This window comes from Cherax quadricarinatus, chromosome 11, assembly GCF_038502225.1.
Source record: "Cherax quadricarinatus isolate ZL_2023a chromosome 11, ASM3850222v1, whole genome shotgun sequence".
In the NCBI taxonomy this organism is placed as follows: domain Eukaryota; kingdom Metazoa; phylum Arthropoda; class Malacostraca; order Decapoda; family Parastacidae; genus Cherax; species Cherax quadricarinatus.
Window position 1 is genome coordinate 5,746,795 of NC_091302.1, and position 23,342 is coordinate 5,770,136.

At 43.1% G+C, this 23,342-nt stretch overlaps 1 protein-coding gene across 1 annotated transcript in view; it reads right to left on the reverse strand.

The window, feature by feature from the left end:
- LOC128687496 (osmotic avoidance abnormal protein 3-like) overlaps positions 1-23,342 on the reverse strand; it is a 238,803-nt gene that overhangs the window by 47,409 nt on the left and 168,052 nt on the right. The window contains exons 13-15 of the mRNA XM_070083939.1: positions 19,505-19,730; positions 7,071-7,196; positions 5,363-5,498 (exon numbers count right to left, since the gene is read on the reverse strand). Coding sequence (XP_069940040.1) covers positions 5,363-5,498; positions 7,071-7,196; positions 19,505-19,730 — 488 coding nt within the window. The remainder of the gene's footprint in view (positions 1-5,362; positions 5,499-7,070; positions 7,197-19,504; positions 19,731-23,342) is intronic.

Consider the following 23,342-nt stretch of genomic DNA (forward strand, 5'->3'; position numbering starts at 1 on the left):
AAACGTTTCGCCACACAGTGGCTTCATCAGTCGAATACAAAGTAGAAATGGGTAAGGAGAGGAGGAGTTCGAGGTAATCAGTCCCTCAACCTGGATTCGATGTGTTCAGTCCATCACTCTTGTAGTAAGTGCAGCATAGGGCCAGAGAGGTGGCTTATATACTGCGGTGAGATGAGTTGAAGCAGGAGGAGGCGGGATCACAGTGGGACCTGCCACTAGTGTAAGTAGGTCGTCGTCCAAAGGTTGGGCAAGCGTTGAAGTCTTTGTACCAAGATCCCATGATGTTGCATGGGCTTATATACCGCAGTATATAAGCCACCTCTCTGGCCCTATGCTGCACTTACTACAAGAGTGATGGACTGAACACATCGAATCCAGGTTGAGGGACTGATTACCTCGAACTCCTCCTCTCCTTACCCATTTCTACTTTGTATTCGACTGATGAAGCCACTGTGTGGCGAAACGTTTCTTCAATAAAGATTCCCATGTGTTGCATAAGTGTCTCAATTCTTCAACTTGTCCGTTTTCAAAACCATTCATCACAAATGAGTTATTTTGTTCAAAGATAACAGTAAAATTTATGGAAAGATCTAAATTATTTAATTCAACAAGGAAATTGCTTATTTCTGTATTCTTAGATATTAGGAATACAACATTATCAAAATATCTGTACCACTTAGCTCTATTGGGAAGGATTTTTTTGAAGCAATCATGTTTCGCAATATTCGATGTACATATTCCTAAGGACAAGTGAAAGATAATTTCCCATTGCCATACCAAACTTCTAAGTGTAACACTCGTCATAAAAACTTTCCATCGACAATACAAAGTTTAAGAAGTTCAATGATTATAGATACTAGTAACGGTAAATTGTATTTAACAAGTTCTTCAGATAGGAAATTCAATAAATCATGAACTGGAACTTCTGTAAACGAAGAAGTGATATCAAACTAACCATCCTCTTATTATATAAATGAGTCACGCTGCTTCATTTATCAAATATATCAATATTATTTTCAATATTAAAGTTAGAAATTTTTCCAACAGTTGGGCTCAACATATCTACTAGCCATTTAGATAATTTATAGGAGACTGAACCTATGGAGATAATAACAGTCTTGGCTGGATTACCTGGCTGATTTTATTTTTATTAATCCACACATATATATTAGAGATGAATTGATGGTCATAAATTTTTGAATTAATTCATCTCTGTCTTTCAGTAGTCGTTTTAATGTTTTGTTAAAGTTACAATTAACTGAATCAAAAGGATTATTTGTAAGTTTGAAATGATAATCTGTATTATCTAGGAGATTAATGATAATCTGTATCATCTAGGAGATTATTGATAATCTGTATCATCTAGGAGATTATTGATAATTTGTATCATCTAGGAGATTATTGATAATCTGTATCATCTAGGAGATTATTGATAATTTGTATCATCTAGGAGATTATTGATAATCTGTATCATCTAGGAGATTATTGATAATCTGTATCATCTAGGAGATTATTGATAATCTGTATCATCTAGGAGATTATTGATAATCTGTATCATCTAGGAGATTATTGATAATCTGTATCATCTAGGAGATTACTGATAATCTGTATCATCTAGGAGATTATTGATAATCTGTATCATCTAGGAGATTATTGATAATCTGTATCATCTAGGAGATTATTGATAATCTGTATCATCTAGGAGATTATTGATAATCTGTATCATCTAGGAGATTATTGATAATCTGTATCATCTAGGAGATTATTGATAATCTGTATCATCTAGGAGATTACTGATAATCTGTATCATCTAGGAGATTATTGATAATCTGTATCTAGGAGATTATTGATAATCTATATCATCTAGGAGATTATTGATAATCTGTATCATCTAGGAGATTATTGATAATCTGTATCATCTAGGAGATTATTGATAATCTATATCATCTAGGAGATTATTGATAATCTGTATCATCTAGGAGATTATTGATAATCTGTATCATCTAGGAGATTATTGATAATCTATATCATCTAGGAGATTATTGATAATCTGTATCATCTAGGAGATTATTGATAATCTGTATCATCTAGGAGATTATTGATAATCTGTATCATCTAGGAGATTATTGATAATCTGTATCATCTAGGAGATTATTGATAATCTATATCATCTAGGAGATTATTGATAATCTGTATCATCTAGGAGATTATTGATAATCTGTATCATCTAGGAGATTATTGATAATCTGTATCATCTAGGAGATTATTGATAATCTGTATCATCTAGGAGATTATTGATAATCTGTATCATCTAGGAGATTATTGATAATCTGTATCATCTAGGAGATTATTGATAATCTGTATCATCTAGGAGATTATTCATTTTATTAATGCTGCATTTATTTTGTCTGCTTTAGTAATATGCAATTTTTTTATTATTATCAATAAGATTTTCATAAGAATTAAAACACCTTTGAAGACAATTGGCAATATTTAGATTCATCATAGAACTATAAACCATCCCATTAAACCATCCCATTAAACCATCCCATTACTTATATTAACTTAATCAATGGATAAATCAATAGATTTTTCAAAATTACAAAAAAATTTTTGCAATTTCCACATTACTGACTCTTTTAAAGACTGTACACACCCTCATTTACAGGTTATCTCCCGCAACCAGCGAACCAGGTAACTGAGGGTTGACGATGGGGCCCCGTCGTTCAACCAGTACCCAGGTTCAAGCCAATGAGAAGATGGTTTTGGCAATCGCACAGGTTATGTGGGTACCACTCTCCTGTCTGCCCTTGTCATCCCCATTCTAGAGCTGGTTGATGCACGGTCTGCTCTCTAGTGGCTTCTATTCTGCCTTGCTTACCGTGGAGTGCACTAATACCTATCACTGTACATAGTGTATATAGTGTACATACTTCTGTTCTAAATTGGTGAAGGATAATGTAAGTCAAAAGTTTTCTGCTGTGTTTATTTTGCTCCCTTTACACCCAGGATAACAGGCCATTGGGACTCCTGGGTTGTAATACAATGGTTGTATTTTTTTCTAATGTTTCATCTGATAAGTTAATTACACAATTATTATTAGTGTGTTTTGTCCAATTACTGTTAAATTGCCTAATTTGCATTCTAATTTATTTTTAAGTTTATTATAAACTCTTCTGAGTTTATTATAACAATGATCTAACATATTTTATAACTATTCTGATGGAATAGTTTGATTAAATGAATATTTTTTGTTTCTCAATATTTTGAATGCCTCTTTTCTTCTATTTTAGTAATTTCAATATATTTCTGAAGAATAATTCTCGTGACATCATCATAAGGACGATCTATCATGTCAAGATGTCTTTTTGACAACACAGATTTTGGCAAAACTTATTCCTTCAGACAGTTTTTTTTTTTTAAATAAGTCTAATTTTAAGCTTATGTGTCATGATTAATGTAGAACATTTTAGATCCAGTTAACTGTAACTTTAACAAAATAAAACGACTTTTGAAAGGCAAACATAAACTAATTATAAAATTTATAACCACCATTCCATCTTTACCACAGACATATGAATTAATAAAAACACACACCAGGTAATACATCTATACCCATAATTATCTCCATAGGTTCAGTCTCTTATAAATTATCTAAATAATTAACACAGAAGTTGAGCCCAATTATTGGCAAAATTTCTAACTTTAATGTTGAAAATAATGTTGATTTATTTGATAAATTAAACACCATGACTGATATAAATAACTACAATATTGTTAGTTTTGATGTGACTTCTTTTTTTACATAAGTTCCAGTTGATGATTTATTAAATTTTTTATATGAAGTCCTCGGTAATTACGATTTACCATTGTCAGCACCTACGATCACTGAACTTAATAAACTTTGTATTATTTATAAGTTTATACATGGCAATTTGTACATGGAATATTTTTCAACAAGATTGCTTAACAAAATCCTGCCCAGTACAGCTTAGTGGTACAGACATGTTGAAGATATTTTATGTCTTATGTCTAAGAATATAGATATAAGCCATTTCCTTGTTGAATTAAACAGTCTCGCTCACTCCATAAATTTTACTGTTGAGTTTAAACAAAATAATTCTTTGCCTTATTTAGATATCTTAATTATTAAGGGAAACCATGATTATAATTTCAAAATTTTCAGAAAACCATCAAATAACTGTTCATATTTGCACTGTTATTCTTCTCATCATGACACAGTTAAACTTTTTGTATTCTTATCCATATTTTTCAGAACTTTGCGTATTTACATCCCAGAGTTCATAGTTGGAGAAACTTTGAATATTTATGAAATAGCTAATGATCTAAAATACCCAAAATACTTAATTTGTAAAATCTTTGAAATTACTAGAAAAATATTTTACAATTCAATAAAGAACAAACAATCATATTCTACCAAGAATATGTTGGTTCTTCCTTACCATGAAAACTTTCCTGATATATCTTCTCTACTTAAGAATAATAAATTCAAAGTTGTATTTGAAAGTCTTGTTACATTAAAAAAAAAAAAATTAAAAATTCCCCCCCAAAAAATCCTGACAGCTAAATCTACAAGATTCCTTGTAAGAAAAATACAGTAAAGTTTATTACAGTCAGACTGGGAAAAGTCTTGAACTAAGATTACACCGACATAAATATAGCATTAGAACTACACAAGAATCTAATGCTCTGTTTATTCATGTGAGAGATTTTGACCACCCAATTGACTTTAAAAAGGCCTAGCAAGTTGTGTGAAGCAGGTATATGGTAGACAGAAATGTAATGGAATCAGTCACAAAAAATATGGAACTGATTTTAATATGAATATTAGTTTAGGTTTATACAAATTAGATTCATTTATAATTAATAAAATTTGAAAGGAATTTAAGCTATGCATGACAGGTGAGAGAGGGTGGATACAGAGAGAGTGTGGGTGGAGACAGGGGGACGCAGGGAGGAGATAGAGAGATGGAGGGAGGAGATAGGGAGATGGACAGTGGAGATAGGGAGAGCGAGGGAGAGAGGAAATAAGGAAAGGGAAGGAGGAGATAGGAGACAGGGAGAGGGAGAGAAGAGATAGGGAAATGGGGAGGAGATAGGAAGAGTGAGGGTGGACATAGGGAGAGGGGGAGTGAGGAAGGGAGGTAGGGAGAGGGAAGAAGTGAGGAAGGGAGGTAGGGAGAGGAAAGAAGTGAGAAAGGAAGGTAGGAAGAGGAAGGGAGGTAGGGAGACGAAGGGAATGAGGAAGGGAGGTAGGGAGAGGAAGGGAGTGAGGAAGGGAGGTAGGAAGAGGAAGGGAGAGAGGAAGGGAGGTAGGAAGCAGGTAGAGGTTACCACGTACCAGCAGGAGGAAGTTTAGTTTTAACTAAGACTAGATCAGGAAGTCTCCATCTCTGGTACTCCTCCTCCCACACCGCGTCCTTCTTGATAGCCTCCACGTTACTGTAATTACAGTCCCTCCTGATAGTCGGCTGTACCTGTGGCGGAGAGTAAGTGTGCGAGTAAGTAACTATGTTAAGTAAGGATATAAGTAAGCAAGTGAGTAAAACAAGTAATAAGTAAATTATATAAATTTAAGCTAACTTTAGCTAGCTTTTTTAAGATAGTAAAGTCTGTGCCAGTAAGTGCTGTTAGTACCCAAGGTACTAACAGCACTTTGCTGTGGGTACTAACAACACTTACTTTGGGTACTAACAGCACTTACTGTGTGTACTAACAACACTTACTGTGGGTACTAACAGCACTTACTGTGGGTACCAACATCATTTACTGTGAGTACTAACACTTACTGTGGATTCAAGGCATGTTAGATACCCCGGCTGCCCACACGCTGTGTCACAGTTATCATATTTAAATTTACATCTCGTGTCTTTTCTCTGACGTTTTCTCTCTGACGTCCTGTCTTTGACGTCCTCTCTCTGCTGTCCTCTTTCTGGCGTCCTCTATCTGACGTCTTCATTCTACAGTCCTCTGCCTGACGTCTTCTCTTTGACGTCTTCTTTCTGACGTCCTTTCTCTGATGTCTTCTCTCTGACGTCTTCTTTCTGACGTCCTTTCTCTGATGTCTTCTCTCTGACGTCTTCTCTCTGACGTCTTCTCGCTGACGTCTTCTCTCTGACGTCCTCTCACTGCCGTCTTCCATCCTGAAGGCTTGGAATCTAACTTGTGCCATTAAAATCTCTGCCTGATTTACTGGGGCACTGAGTGCCACACACTGTAGCAGGGAAGGGCATTAGTAGGCATGGGCGGGCATGGGAGTGCAGGGGTGGGCAGGGGAGGGCAATGGTGGGCAGGGGAGGGCAGGGTTCAGATCAGTGAGTCACTCGAAGTGTGATGCCCAGATACCTGAGGCAAGACGGCTGCTGACTGAGTGACGGTCGCTGTGTTTCCTTCATTAAGGTCACTCTACCTCAGTGAGAGCCTGTTGGATTTGTTCAAAATATGTAGCAACAGAAGATGGTATGTGAATTTAGACGAGTTATAAGCGAAAAGGCCACGAAAGTGATTGACTAGGAAGTATATTCAGATGTTTCGCCTGCTTGAGAAAGCCTTTTAGACGGGTGAAACTTCTTAGATAAGTTGTAATTAACCTCTGTAATGATGATCTTATCATCTAAGAAAGATATGAAGTGGGGTTTTAAGAGGTTTTTCCCTGAGAAACTCTACTGTGACGGAACACTCATGGTCAGTGTTACTAGACTTTACTGAGGCAACGTTTCGCCACTGATGACATCTTCAGTAGCGAGGAACACACGAGTGCTGAGAAGTATCTCCTCGTTATTACAGAATAACACTGGCCACGAGACTAGTCTCACATGTGAGATAACATTGTACTGTGTCTCACCTTCTGGAGAGATAGAAGTGACTTACAACACTGTGTCTCACCTTCTGGAGAGTTATAAGTGACTTACAACACTGTGTCTCACCTTCTGGAGAGTTATAAGTGACTTACAACACTGTGTCTCACCTTCTGGAGAGTTATAAGTGACTTACAACACTGTGTCTCACCTTCTGGAGAGTTATAAGTGACTTACAACACTGTGTCTCACCTTCTCAAGGATACCATTAAGTAGCTTCAGTTGTTGTTCTTGTTTACGGATAGTCTCCAAGTAGTCTGTTCTCTCCTCCTGGAACTCTGACGACAAGTCACTGATTTCATTCTCTAGTGATTTAATCTGAAATAACAAAGAAATTCTTGTTAGGTAGTGAGGGAGGGGGAAGATTTAAGTAGCTGCTCTAAACCTTTTATATCTCCAGCTCTTTGTCAGGAGGATGTACACATACTGCAAGCAGGTGGTGTGGGACTACACTTGTGCGTCCATACTGGCTTATACCTATCTCCAGTACACCAGGGAGGAAGGACGGGCAGCTGCCAGTTTCAGGGAGTCCCAAAAGTCTAGAAAATACGGTGAATTTGCCCATCATTATATGTTTGTTCCCACAGGCTCAGAGACCCTTGGAAAGTGAGAAAGGAGTTCATCTAAGTTCCTTAAGGAGCTAGGTAAAAGATTCATCAGGGTAATTAGGACTCCCAGGACAGCTAGTTTTCCATTCCAGCGACTTAGCTCTGCGGTTCAGTGGGGGAAATGCCTGCTGTATCTTGGGCACGCACCCCAGCTCTGAGGAACTGGATGAGATTTTTACATTCAATTCAGTTCAATTCAAGTTTATTCTCTATAAGGGTTACAATGTGGGGTTTACAGGTTTTGGGTATTGTGTGGTTTACATGTTATAAAATACTAATTACAGAGGGGGCCACTAGGACACCTAGCATGGCTAGGACACCTAGCATGGCTAGGCATTTCCAGCAGACTTAGATTAATTCTTAACATTAAATCCTTACAGATTATGGTATTAAGGCTAAGTGACTACATTATAATTTGTGAGTTTAGCAATGTGAATGTTTTTGTTTTGGCACAATACAAAGTGTCTATATTGGAGTATCATAGACAAACTTATGACTAGTTAGGATTTATTATTTTAAGATTAAGATTAGTATTTCTGTGTTTATAGTCAGTCGGTGAGTGAGTGTAATTGTGAACCACCAGGTGGTTATCATGTAGTTAGTTGTCGGGGTGGATCAGGGAGATAAGATGTTTTCTAACTGTAGTTTTGAAAGTGATGAATGTGTCTGCAGTTCTAGAGTTTTCATGTAGGGTGTTCCAGATTTTAGGTCCTTTGAAATACATTGAAGCTTTGTAAAGTTTTAGTCGAACACTGGGAATGTCATAGAGATGTTTGTGTCTGGTGTTATGCCTGTGGATCCTGTCACATCTATCAAGAAAGCATTTTAGGTCAAGGTTAATATTGGAATTTAAGGTCCTGTAGATATAGATTGCACAGTAGTAAGTGTGGATGTTCTGAACAGGGAGTAAGTTTAAATCTATGAAGAGTGGGGGGGGGGGATGTTGCCAGGGATGGGATTTAGTGATTATTCTTACTGCGGCTTTTTGTTGGGTTATTATTGGCTTTAGGTGTGTTGCTGCAGTTGAACCCCAAGCACAGATAGCATAGGTGAGGTATGGATATATAAGTGAATGGTATAGTGTGAGAAGGGCAGTTTGCAGTACGTAGTATCGTATCTTGGAGAGGATCCCCACCGTTTTGGATACTTTTTTTGTCATGTGTTGGATATGGGTGCTGAAATTTAGGTTGTTGTCGAGGTATAGGCCTAGGAATTTGCCCTCATTATGTCTGGCAATTAGAGTGTTGTCGATCTTAATGTTAAGTTGCGCAACACCTGCTCTGCTACCAAACATAATATAGTAGGCTTTGTCAGTGTTAAGCGTAAGTTTATTGGCTGTCATCCAAGTCGATATTTTGAGCAGCTCCTCGTTAACAATGGTGTTGAGGGTGGCAAGATTGGGGTGGGAGATGACATAAGTCGTGTCGTCAGCAAAGAGAATGGGTTTCAGGTGTTGGGATATGTTTGGAAGATCATTGATGTATATGAGGAAGAGCAGGGGACCAAGGACACTTCCCTGCGGAACTCCAGTATCAAGTGGCCGTATTGATGAGGCTGTGTCTTTAATGGTGACATACTGATACCTATTAGAAAGGCAGGATTTAAAATATGCAAGCGCATGGCCTCTTGTACCATAATAGTCAAGTTTGTGGAGTAGGATGCCGTGGTCTACTGTGTCAAACGCTTTTCTTAGGTCAATAAAAATTCCTAGCGGATATTCCTTATTTTCCAATGCTGTGTAAAGCAGGTCTAGCATTTTTATAATTGCATCATTAGTGCTTTTATTTTTCCTGAATCCAAATTGGCAGAGGTTGAGCATGTTTTGTGACGTTATAAATGAATATAGTCTCCTGTGAACGAGTTTCTCGAAGATTTTGGATAGCAACGGTAAGTTTGATATTGGCCTGTAGTTGTTTACGTCTGTAGGGTCACCACCTTTATGTATTGGTGTAACCCTTGCTGTCTTGAGTAGTGTCGGGAAAGTGCTAGTTTCTAGTGACTTGCTTAAAAGTAATGTAATAGCATGCGAAAGGACATGGGCCGCTCGCTTGTACAATAATGGTGGGACGTGAGACAGATTCCCCGAGTTATTTTTAAGTGACTTTATGATGGCGGTGACTTCCGTGGGCTCTGTTGGTACACGATAGAAGGAATTTGGGAAATTCCCATCTAGGTAGTCCCCGGCACGGGCATTGGTACGTGGGATTTTACTGGCGAGATTAGCTCCTATGTTTGAGAAGAAGTCGTTTATCTTGTTAGCTATATCAGTGGGATAAATTTGATGCAATATGCACTTGAAATGTATTCTTCAAACCTCATATACTGTACATGTCATCTTTGTACCAACAAGGAGGTCGAAGCACATACGGTCACAGGGAACGTCCTTGCTGGAGTGAGGGAGAGAGAGGAAGGCAGCAGGCAGGCAGGAAGTGCCCCCTGGCAGGCAGGAAGTGCCCCCAGGCATACCAATACCCTTAGTCAGAAAGGCTGAATTTTATAGCATTAGAAAAACAGCCAGTCCACAAGCACTAATATTGTAATAGTAGCCTAACAAACATTATATGGCAATTAACAAAAATTCGGTCAGACTATGCTATGATATAAATAACATTACATGCATAAAAATTAAATTGCCAGTGATACAGACATCACTGGCAATTTTCTTAAGAGTTCCTGCACTCGAGAAAACGGGTCCATTTAAAGGTACACATTTAGTGGAAGACATCTGTAAGTTATACGAAGAGAGGCAGACGCTGGATATGGTATAAATTACTGTATGTACCAAATATATAGATAGAGCTGGTAATTGTATTAGGAATTTCCTCATCTCTAGAAAGGGACCCATTAATAGGGACTCATTTAAAGGGGAGGCATCTGTAATTTCAAGACGGACATTGTTATCATCCCACAGGATTCTGACGCAAACTCTGGTTCACTCATCAGAAAATGCAGGAAAAAATGGCCTTAATTCCTATGTGCAGCATTATATTTCAGACAGTTCAGTGCATTCGTATAAGAACCTGATTTTTTACCATGTAAGAACATAAAAAAGAAAAAAACACTGCGACAGGCCTACTGGCCTATGCGAGGAAGGTCCAATACTCCCACTGGCTTAAACCTTGACCTAGTCAGGTCAGACACGTTACTTAAGGGAGGGGCAGAGCATCCGACCTAGTAGCACAACCTAGTCAGTTCCAACTCACACCCACCCACACCCACTCATGTATTTACCCAACCTATTTTTAAAACTAAACAACGTCTTAGCTTCTTTGACGGTACTTGGACGTTTGTTCCACTCATCCACAACTCTATTACCAAACCAGTGCTTTCCTATATCCTTCCTGAATCTGAATTTTTCCAATTTAAAACCATTGCTGCGAGTCCTGTCTGTGTTAGATATTTTTAACACGCTATTTAAATCCCCTTTATTAATTCCTGTTTTCCATTTATACACCTCAGTCATATCCCCTGTGAAAATTTGTCTGGGCTGCCTCCAAGTGAGTCGCCTACCCTGGCAAACTCTGTTGACACCGAGCTCTGAGATGGGTACCTCAGCCTCACAAGTGGCTTATAGGACAGATTTTTCACAAATGATTGGTATTGCAAGAAACCTCGCCTGCATGCACGTATAAAGGACTAACTTACTTGGTGCTGCAGCATATATCCTGATCTTCAACTTCCTAAGCCTAGCTTTAGCCCCCTTGGACTTCCCCTTGGGAACCACGTGCAACCGGGAGCGTTAATTCCTGCAATATTCAATCGTTATTAGTGTCCTGCCTGCACCTCAGAAATTCCTATATCCAAGAGGGTATGTATCCCCTAGTATAACTATGCAGACTCAGACGCTAGCTTCAGACGACTCTGAGACGCTGGTACTTACTGGGCATACTCTCTCTGTAGCACGCCGAGCCCTCAGTTAACTCAACTCACAATCTCCTAAATCACTGGCCAGATCCTACGGGAAAAGGTGAATATCTCGTCTTACTGTATGGGCTGATGGAGGAGATCATCTACGGTACATCGAGGTGTCTCTACCAGATTTCCCCAGGTCTCAGATGTGAAGACACGTGGGGGCGCCGCCTGATGTTCACGGCACGTCTTGTCCAGTCGATGTCTATCGTAAGAAGGACGCTATTCTGTCTTTGTGACCTGCGCCCCGCCATTCAAGCTAGGGCTGCCAGTTCTCCCTAGCTAACTTATCCTAATGTTTGCCTACATTATCGGCCTATTACTACCTATGTTAAGGTCTTAGGTCTACTCTATCATTATCTACAGATGCCTTAGTAAACCTAATATTAGTGTATTACCAGTAAACCTACCTACTCCTTCCCTGAAGAGTAAATCTATAAATTAAATAAGCTTACCAACCACCAACCAGAGAATGCCTTGCTTGTTTGGGAGGGTTTAAGGGTCGCTCGGCTCAGACGACCAGACGCTCATGCTGGATCTGAGCTGTGGAACTATTTGGACCAAATAAATTTCCACATCCTCCCGCCGGCGAAGGTAGGCGCTAAGTCTAGATCAAGTCTGCCTCCCGCAGGCCCCCCCAGTGGGCCCTGGACTCGAGCGCCGTTCGACGGGTCGTCCGGCCGCTCAGCTCGCTCAACCTCTGGTCTGATTTCTCATGTCCCGGTCCCACCGTGTGGACCTCGAGAGGCAAAAGCCTGTTGATGGGTCTTATAGTCTCGACACCGTTCATTCTCACTTTCACCATTCTCAACCGCCCAGCCTTGTCTGGGTGGGTTGACACTACCAGGCCAAGAGGCCAGTATGCCCTCGGTGCCTCGGATTCTACCAGCACCAGGTCCCCTTCACTTAGCATCATCTTATTCGCCTCGGGGTCGGCACCATAGAAATGTTCTCGCAAGGTTGTCAAGTAATCCCTGCGCCACACCTGGTTCCATTTGTCCAGGATGTTCACCAGTCTGTTGTGACTCCTGTGCAGTTCTTCATTGATGGGGGGACCATCTGGCCCATAATAATCCAGCTCCTTGGAAGACTGACTCAAAATTGCGGGGAAGGGCTCAATCCTTCTTCCAAACAGCATGTGATTGGGGGTGAGAGCTTCTTGCTCGTCAATCCCATTTTGTACGTAGGTCAGAGGCCTGTTATTAACTCTTGCCTCTATCTCAACTAACACTGTCCTCAGTTCATCACAGCTCACCCTCCTGCCGTGCAAGACCTTCCGAATGCACCTTTTGACTGTGCCCACCATGCGTTCATAGAATCCCCCTTGCCAGGGTGCCCTGGGAGCTATGAACCTCCACTCGCACTCTATTCTCTTCAGGTGTTCTCGTACTTCTCCGTTGTCCCTAAGATTCCTGAAAACTTTATCGGCCGCCCTAAAGCTTGTGCCATTGTCCGAGATAATCAATCGCGGGCACGAGAATCTGGCAGTAAACCTCCTGAACAACTTCACGAAAGTCTCTGTCGTCATATCTTCTGCCAACTCCAAATGCACCGCTCGAGTAGTGGCACAGGTAAACAGGCAGACATATACTTTCTGAGGGCCCTCCTTAACGTCTCCTGGGTTCTTCAATGTGATAGCCCCCGTATAGTCTATTCCTACAGTCTCAAAGGGCCTGTCACTATGTACCCGCTCCTGAGGCAGCGGTGGTGGACCTGGGTAGGGTAGGGTCCTCCCATCGTACCGCCGGCAGACCGTGCAACTCTTTAGCACCCTTTTGACGGCAGCTCGACCCTTCAGTACCCAGTAATTCTGACGTAGGCAGGTGAGGGTATCTCCAAACCCCCCATGTAAGGTCCTCTGATGGGCATCTTGTATCAATAGCTCTGTCGCCCATCCCCTCCTTTCCCAGCAGCACGGGATGTTTGGCCCCATAGCTGAGCTCAGAGTTTTGTATTCTTCCCCTGCATCTTATTAGCCCCGCATGATCTAGGAACAATCCCAATGAGTGAACCAATTTGCTGTTCCCTGAGTCGTCATCGTTGGACACGCGTCCTGACGCCATAACCTGCTGCCGGGTCGCAAGTACTTCCAGCACTCCTGGAAACCTCCCCCTTTGGTACTGCCTTATCCAATATTCTCTGGGACCCACTAGAGACAACTGTCGACCCTGGCTTACCTTGTCATGCAGCTTCCTCACGAATCGAAATACCATTTCCGTGACTCCTATAAGTTTTCTCCACGAGGAGTAGCGCCTGGGGTCAAATAATTCAGTGTCGTGTTCCCCCGCGAAATGTACTATGCTGCTGATTGTCTCCACGAATTTCTGCTCCGGCCAGCAATCCCTTGCCGGTAACCAGTCTGGGCCTTTGAACCAAAGCTCGCTTTTACTCAACTTTCTGTGTGTCACCCCTCGGCTTATCAGGTCGGCTGGGTTTTGATCTGTAGGCACATACAGAATTGTTGATGTTGACTGTAGTTCCCGTATCTCCTTTACCCGATTCCTGACATAGGGGAGCTTAGACCTGTCATTCTGGACCCACTGTAAGGCCACCTCCGAGTCTGTCCATACATAGGTGTGTGTCACCCTCAGATTACTTAACACCTCCTCTACGTACTTACCCAGTCTTGCTCCCAGCAACATCGCCGTGAGCTCTAGCTTTGGGATCGAGCAATCCTTCAGGGGTGTCACCCGCGCACGACTGGTGACCAGATTGACTTGGTCCCCGGCCACCAAATACGCTACTGCCCCATAGGCCCTGGAGGAGGCATCACAAAAGACGTGCAAGTCATAATCCCGCCCGGTGCACCCGATGGACCTGGGGAATGTGAACTCGTGCAATTCCGCTAGGTCTTTGTTAACCAGATCCCACTCCTGGCAGACTGTTTCTGGCAGTGGGTCGTCCCAACCTAGGTTCAGCTCCCAGGTCTGTTGTACTAGCATCCTCCCTCGAATGGTGATGGGTGTCAACAAACCCAAAGGATCGAAGGCAGTCTGCACTTTGCTCAGCAAAGACCTCCTGGTCAGCTTCCCTTCCCCATCAGGCTTCCTCTTTAGCCTAAGTCTGTCTTCCTTGACTTCCCACTCTAGTCCCAACACCGATGTTACCTCAGGCACTGAGTAGCCAGTATAGTCATGTTCCACCATGCCCCGCAACGTTGGATTGTTTGTCACCCATTCTCTCAATGGCATGTTAGCTGAGAGCATCTCCTGATTAGACTCTCGGTAAATATCCATCAACAGCCTTTCATCTGAGGTGGTACCCTGCATGTTGTCTACATAAAATAGGGTCTTCAGTAATTCTTTAAGCGGGCTGTTACAGTTCACAAGGTGGTAGTCTATGGTAGCCTGTAATAGGAATGGTGAACTAGTGGCACCAAACAACACTGCCCTGAATCTATAGGTATCATACCCTTGCTTGGGCATCTCCCTGTTAGCCAGCCACAAGAACCTTGTGTAGTCCCTATCCTGTGGCTGCAACCCAATACGTAGGAAGGCTTTGCTAATGTCTGCCGCATAGGCGTACTGTTCCGTCCTGAATCTCAACAACACATCTGCTAATTTCTGCGTCAGGGAGGGCCCTGTGAGCAGACAGTCGTTCAACGATGGCTCTCGGGGACTCGCCTGCGAGCTGCAGTTGAAGACTACTCTGATGGGAGTGGTTACCGACTCCTTGGTGACTGCCATGTGTGGAAGATAATGGGTGTTTTCCCCAGGGCTGGCATTGGGCACTTTCTCGATGAACCCAAGGGCCAGCTGTTCCTTAATAATATCATCATATTTCCCCACCAGACCCTTCCTGGTCAGGCTGTTCACCAATGAATTCAACTGACCACGTGCCCTCTTGAAATTAGTGGGCAGCGTTGGGTGGCCCGGTTTCCATGGGAGTCGCACCCAATACTGCCCGTCCCTGAACTGCACATGGTTCAAGTAATCTCGATACGTCTCTTCGTGTTCGGGGGGCGGCTGGTCACCTTTAATCCCTACTACATCCAGGTCCCATAGTTTATGGACCGGCTCACTGTCGGATATGCCAACTTGCGCCTCTGACAGGCCTTCGTGCACACCAATCTGCATCACCAGTACAGCCTCAGTCGCTGTAATACCAGAGCCCTCCTTTCCCGGGGTCGTAGGGAAGTGAGCTGGTATTCTGCCTCCTACGATGTACCCCGCTGGAGTCCTGTACAGGCCCACACCTTCCTTGATAACCCTTCTCGTAGACACGAACTCGTCTAGGTAATCCCCTCCTACCAATATGCCTACATTACTAACATTGTCTGTAGCAATGTCTGGTTCTGCTAGCTTCACACCCAACTCCCTCAAACGTTTGACTGCTTCAGCCAGTCCCCTAGTGGTAATGATATTGGGCAGCCTCTTCACCATCAAGGCTGAAATTTCCCGTCGATGCCCGGCTAACCTGACCGTCACATTGACTACTGGATAAGACCTGCGTGGGACTTCCCCACCAAACCCTTCCACCTTCATGTCAACTTTACCAACTGTCTCCAGCTTCAACCTAGTGGCTAGACTCTCCGCTATGAAGGATCTCTGTGCCCCACTGTCGAAGAACAAACGGGTTGTTTCAGACTTCTTCCCGTTCGCGACCACCGCCATTATGGTGGGCAAGGCCACCGAGCCTTGAAACTGCTCACCAGAACAAATTCTCGGTGCCGTACTCACCACACTCATCGTTACTTCTGACTTGTTCTTGCTCTCCGCCCTTTCTTGCGGTTTGCTCTCCTTAACTTGTGCTAATCCGGCATCATTAGGACACAGTGCACTGTGGTGCTTTCCCTTCCGGCAGCCCCGACACTCCCTGAGCATGGTGTTACAGTCCCTGGCAAAATGTTCTCCACAACACTTGAAACAAAGTCTCAACTCTCTTAGCCGTTGAACCCTTTGGTTATAGGTGGTGAAGCTTGAACACCCTGAACTAGCGTGTTCTTCATCACAAAACACGCACCGTCTCATACTGGCCGCTTTAGTGGCTTCTCCCTTGGCCCTGTGGGTGGAGGGTTCGCCCTGGGCATAATACGTGCCTACTTTAGTGGGAGGTGGTTTAGGTCTATCTCTCGAATGTCTGGGGAAGTCGACCGACTTCTCCTTGGTAGGTAATTTCTCCCCCTGACCTATGCTCAGGTGAGATATGAGATCCCCTAACCCTTCAACAATTTGGTCTATCGTGAACCTATTCGTCCGATGTTTTAAGTGTAACTCATGCACTGTCGTGCTAGCCAGTTTCCTCTGAATCACCTGGCTAAGGATCCATTTTGAATCGTTCTCATCATGCAAATCTCTGAAACTATTGGACAAGCTCATAACCTCAATACGGAACTTCTCTAGACTTTGACGGTCATGTCGGCAAGCCTCTAGATCCAACAACCGATAAAGTATAGCTACCTTTATCTCCTCAGTGTTGCCAAACATGTCTTCTAATTGGTCTTTGGCATGTTGGTAATTAGCGTCAGTAATCGGGTAGTGCCGGACCAGATCTAAGGCTTTACCCTTGAGTTGCGACCGCAAATACTGCAACTTGACGGCATCTGACAAATCATTTCTGTCATCTATCTGGGCTCTAAACTGATCCCAGAAACCAATGTACTCTGTTAAGGTTCCGTCAAACGTTGGTAAATTCAGCTGGGGCAACTTGAGCAACATATTGACAGGTGTGTGGTTGTTTGGGGTACCTGCGGTGTTCAACACCATCCTTGGAATACTAGCCTTTAATGTACTTAACTTATCTTTGTACATATTCATCTCCTGATGACAATCTACATCATCCTTAGTGAATTCGTCCATAGCCTGCTGAAGACTTCCCTGGGATTCCTCATCCTCAATAGCCTGTAGCTCATATGCTGTGAATGCTTGTTCATAGCCTTCCCACTTTTCCCCCAAACTCTTCAAGCAGTTCTGCAAATCATCGCAGTCTACATTACTGCGTTGGCAAGTAGCCTTGCACCTGTTACGCGTTCTGTTCAGATGCCCTTTGTATGCTGCTACTGATCGTTTTAATTTTGTTAGCACTGAACCAGACTCTCCTGAACCCCCATCTGCCATTGTCGAAGTTTAATGAGGAGTGTGACACTAATTGTACTTTACCCAGTCCACCCCACAGCACGTCACGGTGTTAGGTAAGAATGAACGAGTCTTAAGGCTTCTCAACAAGCTTAACAATTCCCTTTGTTATATTGACTCTACTATGATTCAAAAATGTACACTGTTAGCTCTCAAATCCCAATCAAAATGTGTATCGATGTGAAAGCTTAACCTAGCACTTAACTGTACAATGCCAGCAAATAATTACAGGACTTAACCTAGTCTCAGGTATAATTCACAAATCCCACATTAACATGAATCAAAGACAATGAAAATCACACACTAATAGGGCAGTATACAAATTAAAATCACTTGGTTAACACAAGCAAATTCAACAATTCAACTTGTGAAACAGTAAATAAATAATGTATGTAAACAGCTTGGCCTAACTATGCCCAGCTTACTCTGTTTAGCGTGGATGGTTGGATAAGGTAAATCCTAACCTAGCTAGTGTGCTATAACTTAAACCTGGCTTTATAACTCCCTGTAAATAATAACTAGGTTAAATCTGTCCTAGCTACTATAACCTTTTGTAAATATTGCACAAGCCTAGCCTAACTGTGGCTACCTTGCAAATCCACTGTAAGTAATTAACACACAAGTCTCCTACTCTGGATTACTTGTAATCACTGTAAATAATTAAATTCACAAGCTTCTCTAGCCTACCTGGCCTGCCTGTAAATTACTGCAAATAACAACTTCTGTGTATAGTCAGCTTGGCCTAGCCTCTGAGTAACTTTGACCTAGGTGTGCTAACTTAAACCTAACTTTTTTAAACTGGTTCCTAACTGTGGCCTAGCTATGATAGCTTAACCTAACTGTGGCCTAGCTATGATAGCTTAACCTAACTCTGTAAAACTGGTTCCTAACTGTGGCCTAGCTATGATAGCTTAACCTAGCTATTCCACATCCGGTTTTCGAAGGACCACTTTTGTGAAAATTTGTCTGGGCTGCCTCCAAGTGAGTCGCCTACCCTGGCAAACTCTGTTGACACCGAGCTCTGAGATGGGTACCTCAGCCTCACAAGTGGCTTATAGGACAGATTTTTCACAAATGATTGGTATTGCAAGAAACCTCGCCTGCATGCACGTATAAAGGACTAACTTACTTGGTGCTGCAGCATATATATATCCTGATCTTCAACTTCCTAAGCCTAGCTTTAGCCCCCTTGGACTTCCCCTTGGGAACCACGTGCAACCGGGAGCGTTAATTCCTGCAATATTCAATCGTTATTAGTGTCCTGCCTGCACCTCAGAAATTCCTATATCCAAGAGGGTATGTATCCCCTAGTATAACTATGCAGACTCAGACGCTAGCTTCAGACGACTCTGAGACGCTGGTACTTACTGGGCATACTCTCTCTGTAGCACGCCGAGCCCTCAGTTAACTCAACTCACAATCTCCTAAATCACTGGCCAGATCCTACGGGAAAAGGTGAATATCTCGTCTTACTGTATGGGCTGATGGAGGAGATCATCTACGGTACATCGAGGTGTCTCTACCAGATTTCCCCAGGTCTCAGATGTGAAGACACGTGGGGGCGCCGCCTGATGTTCACGGCACGTCTTGTCCAGTCGAAGTCTATCGTAAGAAGGACGCTATTCTGTCTTTGTGACCTGCGCCCCGCCATTCAAGCTAGGGCTGCCAGTTCTCCCTAGCTAACTTATCCTAATGTTTGCCTACATTATCGGCCTATTACTACCTATGTTAAGGTCTTAGGTCTACTCTATCATTATCTACAGATGCCTTAGTAAACCTAATATTAGTGTATTACCAGTAAACCTACCTACTCCTTCCCTGAAGAGTAAATCTATAAATTAAATAAGCTTACCAACCGCCAACCAGAGAATGCCTTGCTTGTTTGGGAGGGTTTAAGGGTCGCTCGGCTCAGACGACCAGACGCTCATGCTGGATCTGAGCTGTGGAACTATTTGGACCAAATAAATTTCCACATCCCCCCTAATTCTAACTAATTCTAACTGTGGGTAGACCTCAGGCCAATCCTAACCCTTACCTTGGCCTTCTGTTGCTTGGCCAGTTCGGTCTTGGCTTTGAGTTCTTCGTTAATGTCGCCGTAGACCTTCAGCATAACACCTTCCTCGTTGTCGACGTTCTTCAGCGCCTGACTCAGGATTTTCATCCTCTTCTCCATGTATTTCTTTCTCTTGGTTCTCTTAGCCTTTAGTTCGTTATCTTGTCTCTTCTCTCCGCCCACCATCTTCTGTTCCAACTCCTTCAGTCTGGGACGAAGGTAAGAATAAGTAGGAATGGTGGGTGGGCACAAGAGGGATGGGTGGACACAAGAGGGATGGGTGGACACAAGAGGGATGGGTGTACACAAGAGGGATGGGTGGACACATAAAGGGTGGATAGACACAAGAAGGAAGCATGAGTTGACTCAAGAAGGAAGGATGGGTGGACACATGAAGGAAGGATGGGTGGACACATGAAGGAAGGATGGTGGACACATGAAGGATGGTGGACACATGAAGGATAACGGACACGTGAAAGAAGGATGGTGGATACATGAAGGATGGTGGACACATGAAGGATGGTGGACACATGAAAGAAGGATGGTGGACACATGAAGGATGGTGGACACATGAAGGATAACGGACACGTGAAAGAAGGATGGTGGATACATGAAGGATGGCGGACACATGAAGGATGGTGGACACATGAAGGATGGTGGACACATGAAGAATGGCGGACACATGAAAGAGGGATGGTGGACACATGAAGGATGGCGGACACATGAAGGATGGTGGACACATGAAAGAAGGATGGTGGACACATGAAGGATGGTGGACACATGAAAGAAGGATGGTGGACACATGAAGGATGGTGGACACATGAAAGAAGGATGGTGGACACATGAAGGATGGCGGACACATGAAAGAAGGATGGTGGACACATGAAGGATGGTGGACACATGAAGGATGGCGGACACATGAAAGAAGGATGGTGGACACATGAAGGATGGCGGACACATGAAAGAAGGATGGTGGACACATGAAGGATGGCGGACACATGAAAGAAGGATGGTGGACACATGAGAGAAGGATGGTGGACACATGAAGGATGGTGGACACATGAAGGATGACGGACACGTGAAAGAAGGATGGTGGATACATGAAGGATGGCGGACACATGAAGGATGGTGGACACATGAAGGATGGTGGACACATGAAGAATGGCGGACACATGAAAGAAGGATGGTGGACACATGAAGGATGGCGGACACATGAAAGAAGGATGGTGGACACATGAAGGATGGCGGACACATGAAAGAAGGATGGTGGACACATGAAGGATGGCGGACACATGAAAGAAGGAAGGTGGACACATGAAAGAAGGATGGTGGACACATGAAGGATGACGGACACATGAAGGATGGTGGACACATGAAGGATGGCGGACACATGAAGGATGGCGGACACATGAAGGATGGCGGACACATGAAGGATGGAGGACACATGAAGGATGGCGGACACATGAAGGATGGTGGACACATGAAGGATGGCGGACACATGAAGGATGGTGGACACATGAAGGATGGCGGACACATGAAGGATGGCGGACACATGAAGGATGGCGGACACATGAAGGATGGCGGACACATGAAGGATGGTGGACACATGAAGGATGGTGGACACATGAAGGATGGCGGACACATGAAGGATGGCGGACACATGAAGGATGGCGGACACATGAAGGATGGCGGACACATGAAGGATGGCGGACACATGAAGGATGGCGGACACATGAAGGATGGTGGACACATGAAGGATGGCGGACACATGAAGGATGGCGGACACATGAAGGATGGCGGACACATGAAGGATGGCGGACACATGAAGGATGGCGGACACATGAAGGATGGCGGACACATGAAGGATGGTGGACACATGAAGTATGGCGGACACATGAAGGATGGCGGACACATGAAGGATGGTGGACACATGAAGGATGGCGGACACATGAAGGATGGCGGACACATGAAGGATGGCGGACACATGAAGGATGGCGGACACATGAAGGATGGTGGACACATGAAGGATGGCGGACACATGAAGGATGGTGGACACATGAAGGATGGCGGACACATGAAGGATGGTGGACACATGAAGGATGGCGGACACATGAAGGATGGTGGACACATGAAGGATGGCGGACACATGAAGGATGGTGGACACATGAAGGATGGTGGACACATGAAGGATGGTGGACACATGAAGGATGGCGGACACATGAAGGATGGTGGACACATGAAGGATGGCGGACACATGAAGGATGGCGGACACATGAAGGATGGCGGACACATGAAGGATGGCGGACACATGAAGGATGGCGGACACATGAAGGATGGCGGACACATGAAGGATGGCGGACACATGAAGGATGGCGGACACATGAAGGATGGCGGACACATGAAGGATGGCGGACACATGAAGGATGGCGGACACATGCACAACATTAACACTACATAGAGAAACTCTCAAGCAGTAACTCTACAGAAGACACGAAGCACAAAAATACTAAGTTTCTCCCAGTGTTCAAAACGTAGCTGTGTCAGAAACGTTTCCTTCACACGTCTCTCGTTTACTAGAATGATAAGAGCTAAACAGAACAAATTATATTTACGTTTAACTTCCTAAATGACTAGAAGACATCACCTACATCTTCAATAAAGGAATATTTTATTCCAGTAGGCCTAGGAAGTAGGCCCTGAGATCATTAGAATCAAATGTGATGTTAATATGAGCTTTAACGTACAGCCGCAGCTAGTGAAGGATCATTATATATATATATATATATATATATATATATATATATATATATATATATATATATATATATATATATATATATATATATATATATATATATATATATATATATATATATATATATATATATATATATATATATATATATATATATATATATATATATATATCAACAAGTCGGCCGTCTCCCACCGAGGCAGGGTGACCCAAAAAAAAGAAAATCCCAAAAAAGAAAATACTTTCATCATCATTCAACACTTTGACCTCACTCACCCATAATCACTGTTTTTGCAGAGGTGCTCAGAATACAACAGTTTAGAAGCATATACGTATAAAGATACACAACATATCCCTCCACACTGCCAATATCTCAAACCCCTCCTTTAAAGTGCAGGCATTGTACTTCCCATTTCCAGGACTCAAGTCCGACTATATGAAAATAACCGGTTTCCCTGAATCCCTTCACTAAATATTACCCTGCTCACACTCCAACAGATCGCCAGGTCCCAAGTATCATTCGTCTCCATTCACTCCTATCTAACACGCTCACGCACGCTTGCTGGAAGTCCAAGCCCCTCGCCCACAAAACCTCCTTTACCCCTTCTCTCCAACCCTTTCGAGGGCGACCCCTATCTCGCCTTCCTTCCCCTATAGATATATATGCTTTCCATGCCATTCTACTTTGATCCATTCTCTCTAAATGACCAAACCACCTCAACAACCCCTCTTCAGCCCTCTGACTAATACTTTTATTAACTCCACACCTCCTAATTTCCACACTCCGAATTTTCTGCATAATATTTACACCACACATTGCCCTTAGACAGGACATATCCACTGACTCCAACCGCCTCCTCGCTGCTGCATTCATAACCCAAGCTTCACACCCATATAAGAGTGTTGGTACTACTATACTTTCATACATTCCCTTCTTTGCTTCCATAGACAACGTTTTTTGCCTCCACATATACCTCAACGCACCACTCACCTTTTTCCCTCATCAATTCTATGATTAACCTCATCCTTCATAAATCCATCCGCCGACACGTCAACTCCCAAGTA